Source organism: Nelumbo nucifera, chromosome 1, assembly GCF_055504915.1.
Source record: "Nelumbo nucifera cultivar China Antique chromosome 1, China Antique-T2T, whole genome shotgun sequence".
Classification (NCBI taxonomy): Eukaryota; Viridiplantae; Streptophyta; class Magnoliopsida; order Proteales; family Nelumbonaceae; genus Nelumbo; species Nelumbo nucifera.
This window is the reverse complement of record NC_142649.1, coordinates 19384165-19403985: the sequence shown is the minus strand read 5'-3', so window position 1 is coordinate 19403985 and position 19821 is coordinate 19384165. Positions and strand designations below refer to the sequence as shown.

At 40.9% G+C, this 19821-nt stretch overlaps 1 protein-coding gene across 4 annotated transcripts in view; it reads left to right on the top strand.

The window, feature by feature from the left end:
• The window catches only part of LOC104612095 (RNA helicase family protein), a 132487-nt gene that overhangs the window by 39320 nt on the left and 73346 nt on the right, over window positions 1–19821 (top strand). For all 4 annotated transcript variants that reach the window (XM_010279413.3, XM_010279410.3, XM_088895294.1 and 1 more), the window contains exons 11-13: window positions 16253–16299; window positions 16407–16490; window positions 16615–16668. In XM_010279413.3, the coding sequence (XP_010277715.1) occupies window positions 16253–16299; window positions 16407–16490; window positions 16615–16668 (185 nt within the window). The remainder of the gene's footprint in view (window positions 1–16252; window positions 16300–16406; window positions 16491–16614; window positions 16669–19821) is intronic.

Below are 19821 nucleotides of genomic sequence, written 5' to 3'. Positions count from 1 at the left end.
TTCAAACCACTTCAAAGGATTATTCCAAACTGAGCAGACCAATCAGATGGTAGATATGCTAACCTTCAAACAGGATCAGAGGTTTTGGTGCCAAACCCCTGATGTGGACAGAAGAGAAAATTACAAGCAACACTTCAAGTATAAAACAATAAACACAAGAAATATCAAGCTAAAAAAAACCAAAACAAGTTGGATTTTAGGGGTTTCAGACCTGAACCTGAAGTAAAACTCCACTTGGAACAGTTCCGCTGCAGTAACAATGGCAGCAAGTTGGCCTCCTGCGTGGACACACAGCGATGGAGGGATTGGATGTGCCAAAATGGGTCGACTCCTTAAAACCCAAGTTCCCAATACTTGAAAACCCTAGCTGGGGCTGAGCTACATCTCAAACAAGAGAAAGAACCAAAAGACCCCTCCAAAAACAGCCCCCCTTCTCTTTCATTAGACCCAATGGCTTGCTGGAAAAGCCAATTAAAATATTTACACATAAACCCCTAGAATGTTTCCCATTCACAAGCAACTCCTTAAGAACAAAACTAACTTCAAACAAACTCCCAAAAATATAATTTTTGTTACAAAAAGACCCAAGAGATCAAATCCCAACAGATATGCACCCAACTGCCCCTGACCAGAATGACTTATAAAATGACGAAAACACCCCTGGTACCAAACTGTCAACAAAGCTACCCAAAAACAACGATTTGGGATCCTACTACAGAAAACATGCAAAACAGAATACATTCACTTTTTTTCTTTTTTTTTGCCTCATCTTTATTGTTGGGTTAAAAAGAGCTCGACCCCGTGCGAATAGAAATTTTAACAGCCTTGCACATGTCTCCATCTAGCCTCATAAATTCCTCTTCACTAATCCAAGAGTTCTCTATTGATGGCTTCTCTTTCCACTTGACCAAGAACCTAAAATAAGCCCCATTTCGAGTATTGGTGACTCGAACATCTTTTACACACTCTACTTGTTCAAACTCATCAGAATTGCTGGCCCTTTGTGCTTGCCCTTTCTCAACCTTGGTTGTTGGTTCTAGATCTCCATGGTAATCAAAGAGGTTTGCTACATTAAAAATGGGTGAAATGGACAAATCAGCTGGTAGCTCAATTTCATATGCATTGTCACCAAACCGTCTCAGCACTTGACATGGACCAATCTTTTTCTGCTTCAACTTATGGTAACTCCCAACAGGAAATCTCTCAGTCCGCAAATAAACCATGACTAGATCGTCCTCATGAAACTCTTTCATTCGATGATGATTATCCTTAGGTTCTGTATACCATTGGTTGCTTTCTTTCAGCTTCCGTCGTACATTCTCTTGAATCTCTTGAATGGATTCAGCTAAAGCGTCAACATCATCACTCACTCACCACAACCCTATTATAGGAGCTAGATCAACAACACATTTAGGTGACCGGCCATACACAACCTCAAAAGGAGTCTTCCCTGTAGATCTATTAAGTGAATCATTGAACGAAAACTCAGCTTATGGTAGGATAAGATCCCATTGCTTTAAGTAATCTCCAACAAGGCTCCTCAACAAGTTGCCCAAGTTTCAGTTAACCACTTCAGTTTGTCCATCTGTTTGTGGGTGAATGTACTGTTATTTTGTAGGGTAGTACCCATGCACTTCCATAAAGTTCTCCAAAAGTGTTATATTGTATCACGATTTGACGTAATTGGCTTTGGAAATCCATGCAACCGAACAACTTCTTTAAAAAACAAGTTAGCTACATGAGAAGCATCAGAAGTCTTTTGGCAACCAATGAAGTGGGCCATTTTAGAGAAACGATCAACCATAACAAAAATAGAATCATAATCATTACCCCTAATTGTTCTTGGCAACCCCAACACAAAATACATAGTAATATAAATATTAGTCCATGGTTCTTTTGTTATGGGTAAGGGAAGATACAAACCTGTATTTTGATGCTGCCCTTTAGATATTTGGCACTTTTGACATCTATCAACATAGTAGAACACATCCTTTTGTAGCCTTGGCCAAAAGTACCTTTTGGAGACCATTTCAAGTGTCTTCTTGCAACCAAAATGTCCCTTGCAATGCAAATCAGCAATGAGTAATGCCCTCAAAGATCTTGATGGAATACATAACCTATTGCCCATGAATAAGTAACCATCATTCCACACAAACTTGGCTTGAATGTTCTTGTCACCTGCTGCATAGCTTCCACAAATAGGGCCAAAATAAGGGTCATCTTGGTATTGGTCTTTGATGAAGCTGAATCCCACAACATTAGTAGATATTGTAGTCACCAAGTGAACTCTCCTACTAAGTGCATTGGCTACCTGGTTTTGTTGTCTTGCCTTATGCTTCAAACCATAGTTTTATTCTTGTATAAAATCAACCCATTTAGCATGTCTTCCCTTTATCTTCTGTTGGGAGTTAAGGTGTTTCAATGCTTCATGGTCTGAATACAACACAAATTCCCGTTGGATAAGGTAATGCCTCTAAAACTTCAAGGCCTGTACAATGGCATAAAACACAACATCATAAGTGGAATACCTCCTTCTAGCATCATTGAGTTTTTCACTAAAGTAAGCAACTAGACGACCTTCTTGGCTAAGGACAACTCCAATCCCAACATGGGATGCATCACATTCAACTTCAAAGAGCTTGTTAAAATCAGGTAAAGCTAGTATTGGAGCCTTGGTCATCCTCAACTTTAGCTCTTGGAAGCTTTTCTCAGCTGCTGTAGTCCAAGTAAACTCACATCCTTTCAAGCATTCAGTAATGGGTGCCACAATAGTGCCAAAATTCTTTATAAATCGACGATAAAATGTTGCTAGCCCATGGAAACTATGAATTTCAGTTAAGGTTCTTGGTGTTGGCCACTCTTGAATAGCTTGAACCTTTTCTTGATCCACTTCAATTCCCTTATCTGAAACAGCATACCCCAAAAACACTAACCGATCTGTCATAAAAATACAATTTTTCAAATTTATATATAGCTGATTTTGTCTCAAGACTTGTAGGACTGCTCTCAAGTGTTCTAAGTGGCTGTCATGATCTTTGCTGTGGATGAGTATGTCATCAAAATAAAATACCACAAACTTCCCCATAAACAGTCTTAGAACTTGGCTCATGAACCTCATAAAGGTACTAGGAACATTAGACAATCCAGGTGGGGTATGGGAAACCTGTATTTAACTGTGTTTCTACTGTAGCTACAGTAGTCCGAACCAGTAAGGAGAAGAAGAAAGAGGAGAAGAAGAAGAAGAAGAGAAGAAGAAGATGAAAGAACTGTCGAACTTGATAGCTAAACCCTATCAGTCGACCTCTTAATAGTGATTAGGCTTCTAATTAAATGTACAAGGACTAAACTGCCCCTACTTAAGTATGGGATAGAGAACCTTTAATAAGACTGCCACATAAGCTCATAACTTAACCAAGGTGAGTTGACTAATCTACCCTTATTTGGCTAACTCTAACACTCCCCCTCAAGTTGGAGAATATATGTCATATAATCCCAGCTTGTTACATATATAGTTCACTCTCCCTGAGCTTAAGGCTTTTGTAAACAAATCTGCCCACTGATCACCTGAGCTTACATGTTCTGTGCTTTTCTCTCCAGTAAGAATCTTCTCCCTCACAAAGTGGCAATCAATCTCTATGTGCTTTGTTCTCTCCTGAAAAACAGGGTTGGATGAGATATGGAGCGCATCTTGATTGTCACAGTACAACTTCATAGGTTTACCCATGTGGAACCTGATTTCTTGTAGGAGATTCCTCAACCACACTAATTCACATGTAGTGTGTGCCATGGCTCTGTACTCGGCTTCAGCACTGCTTCTAGCCACAACCGTATGCTTTTTACTCTTCCACGTCACAAGATTTCCTCGAAGAAATGTGCAGTAACCTGTAGTAGATCTTCTATCAGACACAGAGCCCGCCCAATCTGCATCCGTGTACCCAACTACTTCAAGTTTTCCTCCTAGTTTATACAATAGCCCACGGCCTGGAGCTCCCTTCAAATATCTTACAATTCTAAGAACTGCATCCTAGTGAGATATACGAGGGTTCTGCATAAATTGGCTCACCACACTGACTGCAAAGGAGATGTCTGGTCTCGTGATAGTCAAATAGTTCAGCTTCCCCACTAGTCGTCTATACCTTCCAGGATCATCAAATATTTCCTCCGTATCACTACTCAACTTAACATTTGGTTCCATAGGAGTCTCAGTTGGTTTTGCACCTAACAGTCCTGTTTCGTCCAATAGATCGAGAACATATTTTCTTTGGCACAGGTTTACACCTTGTCTTGATCTAGCAACTTCTATACCCAAGAAATACTTCAATGTCCCAAGGTCTTTTGTTTGAAAATGATTTTGCAGAAAGACCTTGAGTTTGTTGATCCCCAATTTGTCACTGCCAGTTATGACAATATCATCTACATAGACCACTAATAAAATCTTTCCAGCTTCTGAGTCATAGCTGAACACTGAGTGATCAACCTGGCATTGTTTCATTCCAAAATTCTTCACCACTTCACTAAACTTCCCGAACCAAGCACGAGGCGATTGTTTCAACCCATAAAGTGCCTTTTTCAGTCTGCACACCTTTCCAGCCTCCCCCTGAGCAACAAACCCAGGTGGTTGCTCCATATATACCTCCTCTATAAGGTCACCATGAAGGAAGGCATTTTTTATGTCAAGTTGAAATAAGGGCCAATCATACATAACTGCTAGGGAAATTAACACACAGACAGAGATAATCTTAGCCACTGGAGAGAAGGTCTCCATATAGTCCATTCCATACAACTGTGAATACCCTTTAGCAACAAGTCTAGCTTTCAGACGCTCCACACTACCATCTGGCAAGTATTTAACAATATACACCCATTTACAACCCACAACATGCTTACCAGGAGGAAGAGTAGTGAGCTTCCACGTATGAGTATGCTGAAAAGCAGAGAGTTCCTCCTCCATTGCCTGCCTCCACCCAGGTGAACTAAGAGCCTCTTGGACATTGTTAGGTATGGAAATAGATGACTATAGTGAAACAAACTGGCGATGTGAGGCGGAAAGGCGAGATACTGAAACAAAATTGGAAATGGGATGGAGAGTAGAACTACATTTACCTTTCCGTAAGGCAATGGGTAGGTCAAGTCCTGAAGGTTCAGCAACAGGAGCAACAACAGGATCCGCGGACAAGGTAGAAGCTGGAGGAGGGGCCGGTGTCGTTCGACGTGTATACACTTGCCGAATTGGTGGTCGTGTAGGGATCTGCACTGGATGAGGTGACGAGTCCACTCCAACAGGAACACCCGGAACGGGATCACTGACCGGAAGAGGAAGAGGAAGTAAAGGTGGAGACGAAGATGCTTCAGTTCCTGAGAAGAAGGGAACAAACTCAAAAAAGGTGACATCAGGACAGACATAACACTTCCAAGTAATGGGATTGTAACACTTGTATCCTTTTTGAGTCCGAGAGTAGCCAAGAAAGACACACTTAATGGAGCGTGCATCCAACTTGTTTATTCCAGGACTCAGATTGTGAACAAAGCACACATAGCCAAAGATACGAGGTGTTAATGGAAAGGGAGACAAGGTGGGGAACAAGATAGAGAAGGGAGACCGACCATGAAGAATAAAGGAGGGCATCCGATTAATGAGGAAACATGCAGTAAGTACAACATCACTCCAAAACCGTTTAGAAACACTCATATGACGAAGAATAGACCGAGCTGTTTCAAGGAGATGACGGTTCTTCCGTTCAGCCACCCCATTTTGTTGAGGAGTGGATGCACAAGAAGTTTAATGAATGATGCCATGCTGTTCTAAATACTGTTGAAAGGAAGTTAGAAAATATTCACGACCATTATCTGAACGAAGAACTTTGATTGGAACACCAAATTGTGTACGTATTTTAGCATGGAATTTTTGAAAAATGGAAAATAATTCACTCCTTTCTTTCATTAAATAAATCCATGTCATTCTTGAACAATCATCAATAAAAGTGACAAAATACTTGTAACCATTATAAGACTATTTTGATCGGGCCCCAAACATCTGAATGAACCAAAGCAAAATGACTCAACATACGACTTTCAACTCTAGGACTGAAGGAAACCTGACGATGTTTCCCAAACTGACACGACTCACACTGTAACACTGACAAATGACTCAAAGACGAAACTAGTATCTTGAGTGCCTTGAGAGAAGGATGTCCCATTCGACAATGCCACTGTAGAGGAGTGAGTGAAGTCTAAAGTGCAACTGACGATCCACCACCGTCAAGGTAATACAATCCACCGGCTTCATGCCCCCCACCAATCTTCTTCCCCGTCCTGAGATCCTGAAAAACACAAGAGGAAGGGAAAAAAGTAACAGAGCAGTTAAGAGTCTTGGTTAATTTACTAACAGACATAAGATTGAATGGAAACTTAGGGACATATAGAACAGATGATAAAGAAAGAGAAGCCATGTCAACATTGCCAACACCACAGATGGGAGAGGAGGAACCATTGGCAAGGGTAACAGTTTGAGATGTGGAAGTTTCAGAGAGAGAAGAGAACACACCTGGAGTCCTGGTCATGTGATCAGAGGCTCTAGAGTCAATAATCCAAGGAGAGGTTTTAGATGACAAGCAAGCTATACCTGAGTGGGCAAGAGTAGCAAGTGTGCTGTGAAGTGGACTGAAGGAACCGCTCATACTCATCACGCGGTACACTCACCATCTCCCTTTCGGAAACAGATGTAGATGTGGAAGGAGTTAGGTCTGCCTGTTGATTATCACTGACATCAACCCCACCAGCAACAGCATGATTGGCCCATTTAGAGGGAGGGCGGCCATGAAGATCATAACAGAAATTTACGGAATGTCCTTCCCTGCCACAGTGGGTACACTTCCTTGTAGAGCTGCCTTTTTCTTTGCCACGACCTCCCCCTGAGTCACGACCACCACCACGGCCAAATATGGAACCACCACGACCTCCTCGGGAGGCATGTCCTCCCCCTTTCGTACCACGTCCACCTCCTCTGGCTGTCACAAAAGCTGATCTATCAGACTGTGTGGGATTCTCTGTCTGTCCCAAAGAAATCCTGTGAAGCCGAGCAAACACTTCCTCAAGCGTAGGAAGGGTAGAGCCCCCCAATATTTGGGCCCTAACTGGTTCATACTCTGATTTCAACCCCACTAAGAACCTTGTGACATCTAGTTGTTCCCTCTGTTGTTGCTGAACCTTAACATCTAGAGTGAGAGGATGATAGACATTGAGTTCATTTCTGAGGTTCTTCATACTGGCATAGTACTCTTCTAGGATTTTATTTCCTTGTTGTAGACCAAAGTACTCCTGATAGAGCTGATATACCCTTGTAGTATTATCTTGCCCAGAAAATACAGCTTGTTGGCATGTTCCCATATGTCCTTAGCTGTATCTAAGAACATGAAGTTGGCACTTATTTTGGGTTCCATACTGTTCCATAGCCATGTCATGATTTGAGCATCCTCTTGTTCCCAATCATCAAACCCTGGAGAGTCAGCCGATGGTTTATCTTCTTTCACATGCTTCACTTTTCTCTTTGCCTTGAGAAAAACTTCCACCGACTTGGCCCATGGAACATAGTTCTCACCATTCAGTTTAATTGAGGTCATCTGTACACCTATATAGTCAGAGGAAACCACCACACTAGGTTTCTGATCACTACAGCCATCTCCCATTGCTGCCATGATACTCTTTCAATGCTGCCTCTAATCTGAATTCCCAATCACCAACTAAGTGCTGCTGTCAAGAGTTTGATGTTCCAAAACCTACAGCAGTCCCTAAACACAATGATAGATACACACGCCTTTGTTCTTATCCACACCACTACTGATTTCACAAAAAAAAACACAGACTACACCGACATTAATTCAGCACTTACTAACCACATGCAAGCTCTCTTACAACTACTCAACAGAGTTTGTGCATCACAAGCACCACCACACAGCCATAACTGTCACACACAATACAGACTTGCTTTAACACTTTTAAGAGGGCACCACAAGACCAACAAAAACTCAACTAGTACCATTGCATTACACCTTGCACCATTCGCCCACCTACAGTAGCAGCCCTTACACCATTTGGTCACTGTAAACACAGCCTGTTCTTGGAATTTTTCCAAGAACCAGGGCAACAACCAACCTAGTTCTCTAGGTTCTGATCAGTCCTCTCAAGTTCTTGAAGATTTTCAACCCAGAAATACCAACAGCACACAGAGGAGAGATAACCAACCTTCGTTTGAGAGCTTCAGCCAACCATTCACTGCTGAAGTTGTTTTCTTAGGAAAGGAGGTTCTGTGCACCAGAAAAAAGAAGAGCTGTGATGTTTCGGGCCTGGGACGAACCACTTTTCTCCATTGACAGCCCAGAGAAGAAAAGGAGAGAACTGAAGCACGAATTGAAGTTGTCACGAACTGAAACAGGTCACAAACTGAAGTTGTCACGCCCTGATACCATGTTTCTACTGTAGCTACAGTAGTCCGAACCAGTAAGGAGAAGAAGAAAGTGAAGGAGAAGAAGAAGAAGAAGAGAAGAAGAAGAAGAAAAGAAGAAGAAGATGAAAGAACTGTTGAACTTGATAGCTAAACCCTATCAGTCGACCTCTTAATAGTGATTAGGCTTCTAATTAAATGTACAAGGACTAAACTGCCCCTACTTAAGTATGGGACAGAGAACCTCTAATAAGACTGCCACATAAGCTCATAACTTAACCAAGGTGAGTTGACTAATCTACCCTTATTCGGCTAACTCTAACAAACTGCAATCTTGTTAATGACACGACTGTCAACACACCTATGCCAACTACCATCTTTTTTTGGTGTAAGCAAAGCTGGTACAGCACATGATCTTAAGCTCTCACGGATCAGCCCCTTCTGCAACAACTTTGTTACTTGTCTTTGGAGCTCCTCATGTTCCTTAGGACTCATCCTATAGTGGGGTAAGTTAGGCAATGTTTCTACCGGCACTAAATCTATATGATGTTGCACATCTCTTAGGGGAGGAAGGCCGTTGGGTAATTCCTTAGGCATCACATCATCATACTCATGAAGTAGCTTCTTCACCATCTCTGGAATAGGTGCTTCTTTGCTAGTTTCTTTTGCAACCAACACATAAACAACATCCAAATTTCCTTCTTCTTGAGCCAATTTGTTTGAGGTGAAGAGAGTAGTGGTTGGCTTGGTTTCCTTCTTTGGAAATGAATCAAGTTGCATTGGTTTAAGAGTTATCTTCTTATTGCATTTCACAAAGCTGTATGTGTTCTTGTCCCCATGATGAATTATCTTACGGTCATATTGCCATGGGCATCCCAAAAGAATATGGCATGCATCCATTGGGACAACATCACACCATACCAATTATTCAAATGTATTACCAATAGAGAAATTAACTAAGCATTGAGAAGAAACTCTTACCTCATTTTCTTTGTTGAACCACAAAATATAATATGGTCGGGGATGTTGAACAGTTTTGAGCTGTAATTTATCCACCATCTCTTGAGAAACAAGATTCTCACTACTCCCACAGTCAATAATCAGGTTACACAACTTCCCATCCCACCAGTTGTACAACGTGTTCTAAATATATTATTTCTCAACCATTCCCCTAGTAGTGGTTCTTTAGGTGCAACTATGGAATGCCATATCACTAGAGATTCACCCTCTATGTCTCCATCCAAGTTTTCTTCCTCTAAAGCATTAGCTTCAATAGTTTCAACCACTTGTCCATCCTCAACATGGCCTATATCATCTTGTTGTTCATCAATGACTTCATCAACTAGATGTGTTTGCCCTTCAGTCCTTCTCTTAAGACACTCATTGGAACGATGTCCCAACTCCATACACCTGAAACATCTAACAGTAGGCTGCCCTTGATTGCTCTTAATTGCATTTGGAGTCCCTTGGACTGTAGGCCGTATTTGGTTGATCACATGACCCTTACCAACCCCAATACTTCGGCCTACTAATGAAGATGTACCTTGGACTTTCGCCTCAAGCTCCGATTCAATTGAGCTTCAACCTTCAAAGCTAGCTGATATGCATCCTTTACTTTATATGGGCAGTGTATTATGATCTGATCCTGTATTGGCAACCTCAAACCATTGATATATTTACTAACTTTTTGTTATTCAGTTTCTGTCATATTACTCCGAAGAGTTAACTTATTAAACTCTTTTTTGTACTCCTTTACACTCTTTTCCCGTTGCCTTAAATTCTGCACCCTTTGGTAAAGAATTTGCTTATAATTTGGTGGTAAGAATTGGGATTTCAGCTTCTCGTTCATTCTTCCCTAGGAAATTAACCTTTATTTTCCCCTTCCTTTCTCTGCTGCTTTGGTATTTTTTTCCACCAATCCAAGGCTGTCACACACATCTTTGCTGTTACAAGCTTCACTTTTCTTTGTTCATTCATTTCTTTCCAATCAAAATAACTTCCAATGCTGTCCAACCAATCTAGAAACTCTTTAGGTTCCAATTCACCATCAAACTCATTAATATGAAGTTGAACACCATGACCTTGATTGGATTGTAAAGCTTGCACTATTCGGTCTTTCTGCCGCTGGTTCTTATTCCTTTCATGCTGATTGCCTTCAGGTTACTTAATGTCTTTACTTGATTCTTCACTAATAATGTCAGTGGGCTGTTCATTAACTCTAGGAGCTTGTCTTCTTCCTAGCCCTAAATCACTTGCTACGTCACCATTCCTAGCAGCATTTTGAGCTACAAGTTGAGCAATGATGTTCAATTTGTTCTTGCAGCCCTCTTATATCCCCTTAGAAAACCTCTACAGTGACATGTTGTGGTCTTCTACCACCCCTTGCAGCCATAATAATATAGCAAAACACAACAAGGAGATGAACTTTGAAGAAAACCCAAGGAAAGAACTTGCTTTGATACCATTTGAGTTGGGCAGAAAAAACAAATTATAAGCAATGCTTCAAGTATACAGCAATAAGCACAAGAAATACCAAGCTAAAAACAATAAAACAAGTTGGATTTTTAGGGATTTCAGACCTGAACCTGAAGTAAAACTACTCCTGGAACAGTTCCGCTACAATAACAATGGTAGCAAGCTGGCCTCTTGCGTGGACACACAGCGATAGAGGGATTGGAAGGTTTCAAAATGGGTCGACTCCTCAAAACCCAAGCTCCCAATACTTGAAAACCCCAGCTGGGGCTGAGCTACAGCTCTAACAAGAGAGAAAGAACCAAAAGACCCCTCCAGAAACAGCCCCCATTCTCTTTCATAAAATCCAATGGCTTGCTGGTAAAGCCAATTAAAATATTTACACATAAACCCCTAGAATGTTTCCCTTTAACAAGCAACTCCTTAAGAACAAAACTAACTTCAAATGAACCCCCAAAAATATAACTTTTGTTACAATAAGACCCAAGAGATCAAAACCCAACAGATATGCACCCAACTGCCCCTGACCAGAATTTGACTTATAAAATGACAAAAATACTCCTGGTCCCAGATTGTCAACAAAGCTTCCCAAGAACAACGATTTGGGATCCTACTACAAAAACATGCAAAATAGAATACACTCACTTTTTTTTTTCAATTTTCTTTTGTTTTTTTTTCTTTCTTTTTGCCTCATCAACCCTAAACCAAAGCACCTCTTCAACACAATGGGATTGTTGGGAAAGATTTTTGCACTGTATTCACAAGGAAATAGGTCTCCAAATGTAGACCTCCTATCATCTAAGCATCCTGCCCAGTCTGCATCTTTATAGGATTCTAGCTTCAGATTCTCATGATTTGAGAAAAGAATGCTTCTGCCAGGGTGCTTTTTCAGATATGCAAGTATTCTCTCAATAGCTTCCCAGTGCTGAACTTGAGGTGCATGCATGTACTGACTCACAACACTGACAGTGTTGAACTTGTGTTTTGAATCAGTAGGAGTGTTTGCTGGTTTGGTCCCCAGCTTCCCAGTCTCCCATAGTAGGTTAAGTAAATACTTTCTCTGTGAAATGAAGATCCCATACTTGGATCTTGCAACTTCAATCCCCAAGAAGTATTTGAGCTCACCAAGATCTTTGATCTCAAATTCTTGCTGCAATGATTTTTTGAGATCATCAATCTTCTCCAGATCATTTTCTGTCACCACTATATCATCCACATACACAATTAGAATCGACACCAGAGCATCTCTCCTTTTCACAAAGAGGGTGTGATCAGACTGTGTATGTGTATCCAAAATGGATGAGTGCCCCTCTGAACCTGTCAATCCAAGCCCTAGTTTCAGTCCATGTAGAGATTTTCTAAGTCTGCACACCTTTCCTTTACCAACATTTTCATAAAAGCCTGCTGGAATGTCCATATATACCTCCTGTAAATCACCATTGAGGAAGGCATTTTGACATCAAGTTGGAACAAGGGCCATGAATAGGTGGCTGCTAGAGATGAAAGGATATGAGCTGAGCTCATCTTAGCTATTGGTGCAAAGGTTTCCAGATAATCAACATCATAGGTCTGAGTATACCTTTTCGCTACCAACCTTGCCTTGTACCTCTCTATCTTGCCATCAGCCTTATACTTCACTGTGAATACCCATCTACCTCTGACTGTCTCCTTGTTTGGGGGAAGATCAACTATTTCCCAAGTTTGGTTTTTGACCAAAGCATATCTCATCTTGCATGGCTGTTTTCCACTCTGGTTTGGAGAGAGCCTTAGTAACATTCCTGGGTATAGGCATAGAATCCAGGGAAGAAAGAAATGCACAGTAGGAAAGATGGTGTGAAATGCAGTAGGATGTACACTTTCTCTTCCCCTTACGAAGTGCAATGGGAAGATCAAGGTCAGTGGGATCAACTGCAACAATGGTGTTAGGGACAGGAACATTATCATCGGAAAACATAACAGGCTTAGGCTCAAGAGGAATACCTGGAATTGTATCTACCGAATCTGGAGTTTCAGAAGGACTGGCAGAGAGTGGTATGGGTTGAGGATGCGTGGAGTCAACCATCATCTGCCGGAGCTGATATTTCTGTGAAGCTGCTCGTAGTGGCTCAAGTAATGAAACTGGAGGTGCAGGTGCTGGCTGAGTTGATGCAGGTGCTAGCTGAACTGATGGAGGCACCAAAGAAACAGGAAGAGGAACTGAGGAACAGATTGTGAGTTTTCCTCCCCAAAACTCTCCCCTTGAGGAGAACTACTCGAGAAGAAGAAGGTGGATTCAAAGAAGGTAACATCCATAGTGACAAATCTGCTCCTCGACACTGGGTCATAACAGCAATACCCCTTTTGGTTCTGAGCATACCCAAGAAAAACACATTTCTTGGCCTTAGGATCCAATTTCTTGCGATAAGGGCCAAGAATGTAAACAAAGGAAACACAACCAAAAACCCTCAGAGGTATGCCATGTGGTTTTTCTTGGTACCTTGTTGCCTGGGCCTTCTAATTACCTTTGAGCCTTGCTTCTTAGGTAGATCCTGAGCCCACTTTGGTTTCCCATGGAGATCCCAACAAGTATCTTTGGTGTGCCGGGGCTTCTGACAATTAGTGTACCAGAATTTTTCCTTATCTTTTGCTTTCTTCTAGAGTTCCCCTCTCTTGGAAGAAGGTCCACCACTAGTAGAGGTACCCCCCTTTGCCGCCAACACAATTGCATCATCTCCAGTGCTATTCATCAAGTTTCTCCTGCTCTCTTCAGACTGGACAAGAGCATAGACCTCCTGAATTAAAGGAAGATCCTTAGAACCTAGAATTTGTACTCTGATGGATTCATAGATAGGATTGAGACCATGTTTAAAGGCAAACACTCTTTGCTGTGAGACTAGTTTCTTATACAATTTTGCATCTTCATCACACTTCCAATCAATATTCTGGTAATGGTCCAACTCCTTCCAACTAGTGGTCAAGTCAAAGTAATAAACTGATAAACTTCTCTCCCCATGTTGACAAGTAGATGAGGCTGCTTGCAGTTGATAAATCTTGGCATAGTGTCAAAGTTCAGAATATGTGGATTTTGCCTATTCCCAGCTCTCATTTGCAGTTTCAGCCCACATGAAGTTCTTCTTTATTTGTGGTTGCATGGAGATCAAAAGCCATGACATAACCATACTATTCTCCTGATCCCATCTATCATGTTTTGCATTTCCAGAAGGTGGTTCTTTGATTCTTCCATTTATGTAGCCTATTTTTCCCCTTGCAGTTATGTATAACTTGATCCCTCTTGACCACTCTAGGTAATTTAACCCATCAAGAGGAACAACAACCATAGGGAAGGATAGGTCACTGCTTCCACTCATTCCATTCAGCATTGTGGAGATTCCGGATGTAGCTGAATCTTCACTATTCATGATTCTAGGTTTAGAAGTACACAATACCAAAGGCACACTGCCTTATAGAGCTGCTACAGTCCACAACTAGGCACTTGCTGATTTTCGGTTTCACAGAGAACCAAGTACAAACAATGCAGCTGCAGTACTAGTTTGTATGATCTACACTTTGTAGGAGTCCACAGAACAATATACGAACACTGCACTTGCAGTGTAACCAGGTCTGAATGACCTACAATTTTACAACTTTCATGAAGCTCTCTCAGTAGGAACAGCAATACAAGTGGTGGTTCACCACACTTAATTGGCTGATATCCACTCTCCAGGGCAGCTGAACAGTCACTTAGGGTTTAGGGGTCATCAACAGTCCCTTAGAGAGCTGAATAGAGCAACACACAGTTGGAGGAGGGAAAAAAAAAACAGCCGAACAGTCCCTACTCAGATTTTAGGACATTAACAGTCCATCGAAATAGTGCAAGAAGAGAACCATAAACAGAGAAACTTCAGTTCAGTACCTAGGTCACCCGAACTGTGAATAGGCAGTACACTCATGGACTCAATCTTCTCTGCAGGCCAGAACCCTTCTTCGTACATCTGGGATGGTTTTCTACAGTCTTTTTAGCTGAGCAACTCCAGTTACCAGCACCTGGGCTGGAGGATAAAGAAGAAAAACTTGTAGCAGAACCCTTTTCTGCGCTAGGAAGTTGAACAGCCAGCTTTCTTGTAGCAGAACCCTACTCGGCCGTGGAGACTAACCGCAGCACTAGAGAATGCTTCCTCTTGTCTTCGAGCATCAGGACTATAGCTTCTACGCAGCAGTGGAGAGAGACTTCAGCTGGTTGTTTTCCAGGCCTGGTCGGTTCTACTCTGATACCATGTTGAGCAGAAGAAGAAGAAGAAGAAGAAGGAAGAAGAAGAAGAAGAAGAAGAGAAGAGGCTTCAGACTTAAGGCCTCAAAACAACTGCTTCATGCGAGTGAAGCATTTGTATTTATACTATACTGGCCGTACAACACAAGAGGTCTACAAAATTACAAAAATACCTTTGCGGGCACTAAACCTGTGTACAGTACATACCATACATTTGTCAACAACTTCAAAAATACCCCTGCGGGCAGAAGAAGAAGAAGAAGAAAGGAAGGAAGAAGAAGGAGAAGAGAAGAGGCTGCAGACTTAAGGCCTCAAAAGAACTGCTTCATGCGAGTGAAGCATTTGTATTTATACTATACTGGCCGTACAACACAAGAGGTCTACAAAATTACAAAAATACCCCTGCGGGCACTAAACCTGTGTACAGTACATACAATACATCTGTCTACAACTTCAAATTGCTAATGTGATGTTAAACATTATGCATTCCTTATTCTACGAGCTGCCTATGTACCAAGCCCCTTGAGGCAGGCCCAAACAAGTCCTTATTTAGGGTCTAAAATTCTTAATCCCTAGAAAAAAATCTCTGGCCTCTGAAAAACCCCCTATTTTCTATTGTTGCTCATTCATTCATCCTAATATTTTTTTATAGGGGTTAAGAATTTAAGACCCTGATATGGACTTGTTTGGGCTTGCCTTGAGGGGCTTGGGGTGGGGGGTGGGGGGGGGGGGGGTCTGGGGCAGAGTCTCCAACCCAGCTGTTAAGAATAAAAGAACAGAAAAAATGCACCTGGGTTGAAGCATAAGGCGCACTAGGTTAAAGTGTTGCGCCTAGGACCTCATTGAGGTGCATCCCCTAAAATGTGCCTTGCTTGTGCGCCTAGGTGCACCTTTGAAATCACTGGGTTTACATCCATCACTTGTGCTCAGATGTTTGGAGGGGTATTCTAAATAATTATAGAACTTCACTGCAAAATCTCTTTCTTAACTGGTTGGGGTATTCGTATTAGTTTTAGCCTTCAGGAGCATTACAATTCCCGATTCTTTGTGGTTCCTAGTATCTACTCCTATCTGATAAACTCATCCATTTTCAGGGTTAATTATTTTGCCTCTGTATTCGGGCCTTCCACGTGCAGAACAGGTTGGTGACATATATCGTGGTTCCTAGCTTTGTATGACCCATACTTCATTGCTTTAGACGTTTAGTTGCAATCTTCATCTTGGTAAACATCCTGCTTTCTTTGATAGGACCTTGTGTTTTCTCCAACCCCTAGAGGACAGAGGAAGATTATTATATCAACTAATATTGCAGAGACATCATTGACCTTGGAGGTAACTTGTTAAATCTGAAGGCCATGCTTTGTTATATGTTTAGTATTAGTAACTGCTTTAGGCAAGCATGCATTATCCTAGAATTACATGATTTTCATATTTTTCGTATGTCCAAATCATACAGGGCATTGTTTACGTTGTGGATAGTGGGTTTTCAAAACAGCGCTTCTATAATCCGGTATCCTCATTTTCATCCTATTGGTGTGTATTTTGTCTGTATTAGAATGTTTGATTATTGTTCTAGTACCATGCTTTTACCTCATATATTATAGAAAAAATGAAGATTTTTAATCCTTTTTCCTGTTTCCGTTGGATCTCTTCAAGTTGGTCTTTGAGGCTTTATTTGTTATTTATTTATATTGCTGGGAACAAAGACTCTTTTTCTAAGAAAATAACTATATAGTTCAATTTTTTTTTTAATGTTTTGCTGCAAATTTTTGGCTTTGCACTGACAATCTTTGTTTGCACCAGCTTGGTTCTTGATGTATAACTACATTTTGATGTGAGGCTTCTATTTTCTTCATTTCTTTTTTTTTTGTGCTTTTATGTATACTATGTTGTTGCATATCACTTGACTGTGGATATGGGTAGTAGTAAGAAATGATTTAAGCACCAATGATTTTACAGTGTAAATGACTTTAAATAGATTGGGTTAGCGAGACAGGATTCATGTAGCCAAACCCATATGATGATGATGATGTTGCATATCACTTGACACTTTTTAAAAGTATGTCCATGCTTTTCAATGATTTTATGACCATGGCTGGACTTTGGAGTACTAGTCAAACAAGTAGAAGTGAGGTCATTTAAAAAGTTCTCTGTCCCTGGCTTGGTTTTGCTATTTTATTACAGTCAAATAATCTTAAAAAGTTTAAGAAAGGAATTCTTGTTACTTGAGTAAATTAGTCATGGAAAAAAACAAAATGCAAAAAAGCTAAAAAAAAAATGAATCCTCAGTCGTGTACCTTACATTTGTAAAAACCAACAGGTATGTTGAAACATAAGCAAAAGTGATGTTCCATGACCAAAACACTTGTTTCCTTTTCCAGAAGGTTGAAGAAGATATGAATCACTTGTTTCTCTTGTGCAAAACATCAAAGAAAATTTGGAGCTTTTCTTTTCATTGGATGAAGAGTGGAAGTTATCAGCTTGGGATTCACAGCTGCTACAAGTATGGCTTTGAATATTCTTTGAATCTAGAGGAGCAATTTTGTGTAGAATCAACCCATTTGCAATACTTTAGGGTATATAGGAGAGGAACCAAAGTATCTGTGGAGAAACCTGGATCTTTTGCATAGAAGTTGTAAGGGTATCAGCTACTTCATGATGGATTAGGCTTTGGCATAGAAGGATTTTAAAGAGATGAACAGATTTGATTTTGATTCCAAGGGGAAAGAGTTAGTGAGGCATTAATCACTAATACATTTACTTTTATAAAGTAAATCTACTTTTTGGAGGATGTACATTCGTTTTCTTTTGTAAATTTCTAATTTACTGAATACTAATTTTAGTTAAATTTGTTATGATCAAAAAGAAAAATGTTCGAGGAGTGTCAAGTGGTGCATTTGCTTTTATGGAAAAATACTCCTAGGTGATGTTAATGAGGAGTTTGACCTGATCATCACAAAAGAGAGTAAATTCTTATGTTGAATACTTTGAAATTAGAAAGAATCGTTCTCCTTGGACAGGGCCGACAGGCTTGACGAGTGTCTCTTTCTTGTTATCAACAAAGTTTCCTTTACCAATATAAAAAATGGTAGAAATGAGTATCTTTTGTTGTTGATGCCAATTAGGTAACCTTTCTGACTGGAGAGTTAATGTGGAGATTCCTTTTGATAGCAAAGATAATTTATTAGAGGAAAAAAAAGTAAGAACACGAGGAGAATGGAGTTTGCTCCCAGAAGGAAGGGAAGGAGGAAAACAAAAACAAGAAAAATGTAGGGAGTAGCAGAAACGATACCAGATTATTCTGATATAAAAAGACCAAAAACAAGCATTTGGTATATATTCTGAAACCTAAACTGGGTAAAAACAAGAACTGAATCCCTCATCAGTCACTCCTCACCTTCAGTGAAAGACTGAAAGAGAGGAGGAGAAAGAAGGGATTCGGTGATTGATGTATCTGCCGCCCCATACACCTCTCTATTTATAGCTTTAGGTTCCTTACAAGAATAGGAAATAAACAAAAGTTCTAGTCCTAATAAAACAACAAAAAGGATAAACATAATATGGATAAGGCCAGCCGGCCCATCTTAAAAGAAATTAGAAACAACAGTGTGTGGTTATGGAACCACACACACTAGAGCCTGAGTGTGGGTATAGAACCCCACACTCGTGGCTCATCAACTATTTCTTCACTCACCTTCAAACACCTCACCCCTCCCTTATTAGCTTTCAGGCAACTCCATTCACTCTTCCTCAGAAAAGTCCTCTTCCCGCCCTTCTCCTTCCTCCCACACCTCTCCCCCTTCCCCCACTATTTTCATTTTATTATATTTTTCCCTCCTATTCCTTTTGAGTTGTTCAATTGCCTTTCTGACCACCCTCTCCCCACCAAAAAGAATAATCCAAGTGATTTTCCTAACTCCACCTGTCTTTCCACCAATTGTTCAATCTCCACCCTTTCTTCAGCTGTTTTTTTCTTTGCCAGAAAATTCCCTTCTTCTGTGACCTGTCACCTCACCACCCTCCCTTCCTCTGCCCCCTTCCCCCTAACATCTACTTCTCCCCTTGCAGACTCAATTCCTCCACTTCCCTTTAGTGAAAATCTTCTCTTTTATTATACACTCTGCTGTTGCCCAAGTCTGTCACACTCCCCTTGTGATTTCCTCTTCATGCCATTTCCCTGACCACCCCTTTCAACTTCCCTTCTTCTCCAAATGCCCAGACAAAGAGGGAAGAGGGACTGAACTTACCTCAGTCCTCAGCATTTAGTTTTTTTAACAGACTGAGATATCATTGCTGCCAAAAGAAATGTTCTCAACTTTGACTTGATTTTCCAGCACTTGGGCTTCGACTGGCAATCCTCCTTGCTACAGTGTGAAAACACCTTTTCTTGGATCTCCTTTTGAGCTGCCTGAACATCCTCTTGTTGAGCTTCTACTTTACAATGAGAACCATTCACTGTCGCCTTTGTCTTCCTTGCTTCAATTATTGAGATTCTTACCTTTTTTGAACCTTGTCAGAACCCACACCCATTCATCCTTTGCAATCCCATGTCTTCTATGATTATTTATCTGCTTTTGGATCCTCAAGCCCAACATAAATCAATTTATCTTCCCAAATGTGGGCCCCACATCTCACACGACTGTTGATCTTCTACCATCTTATA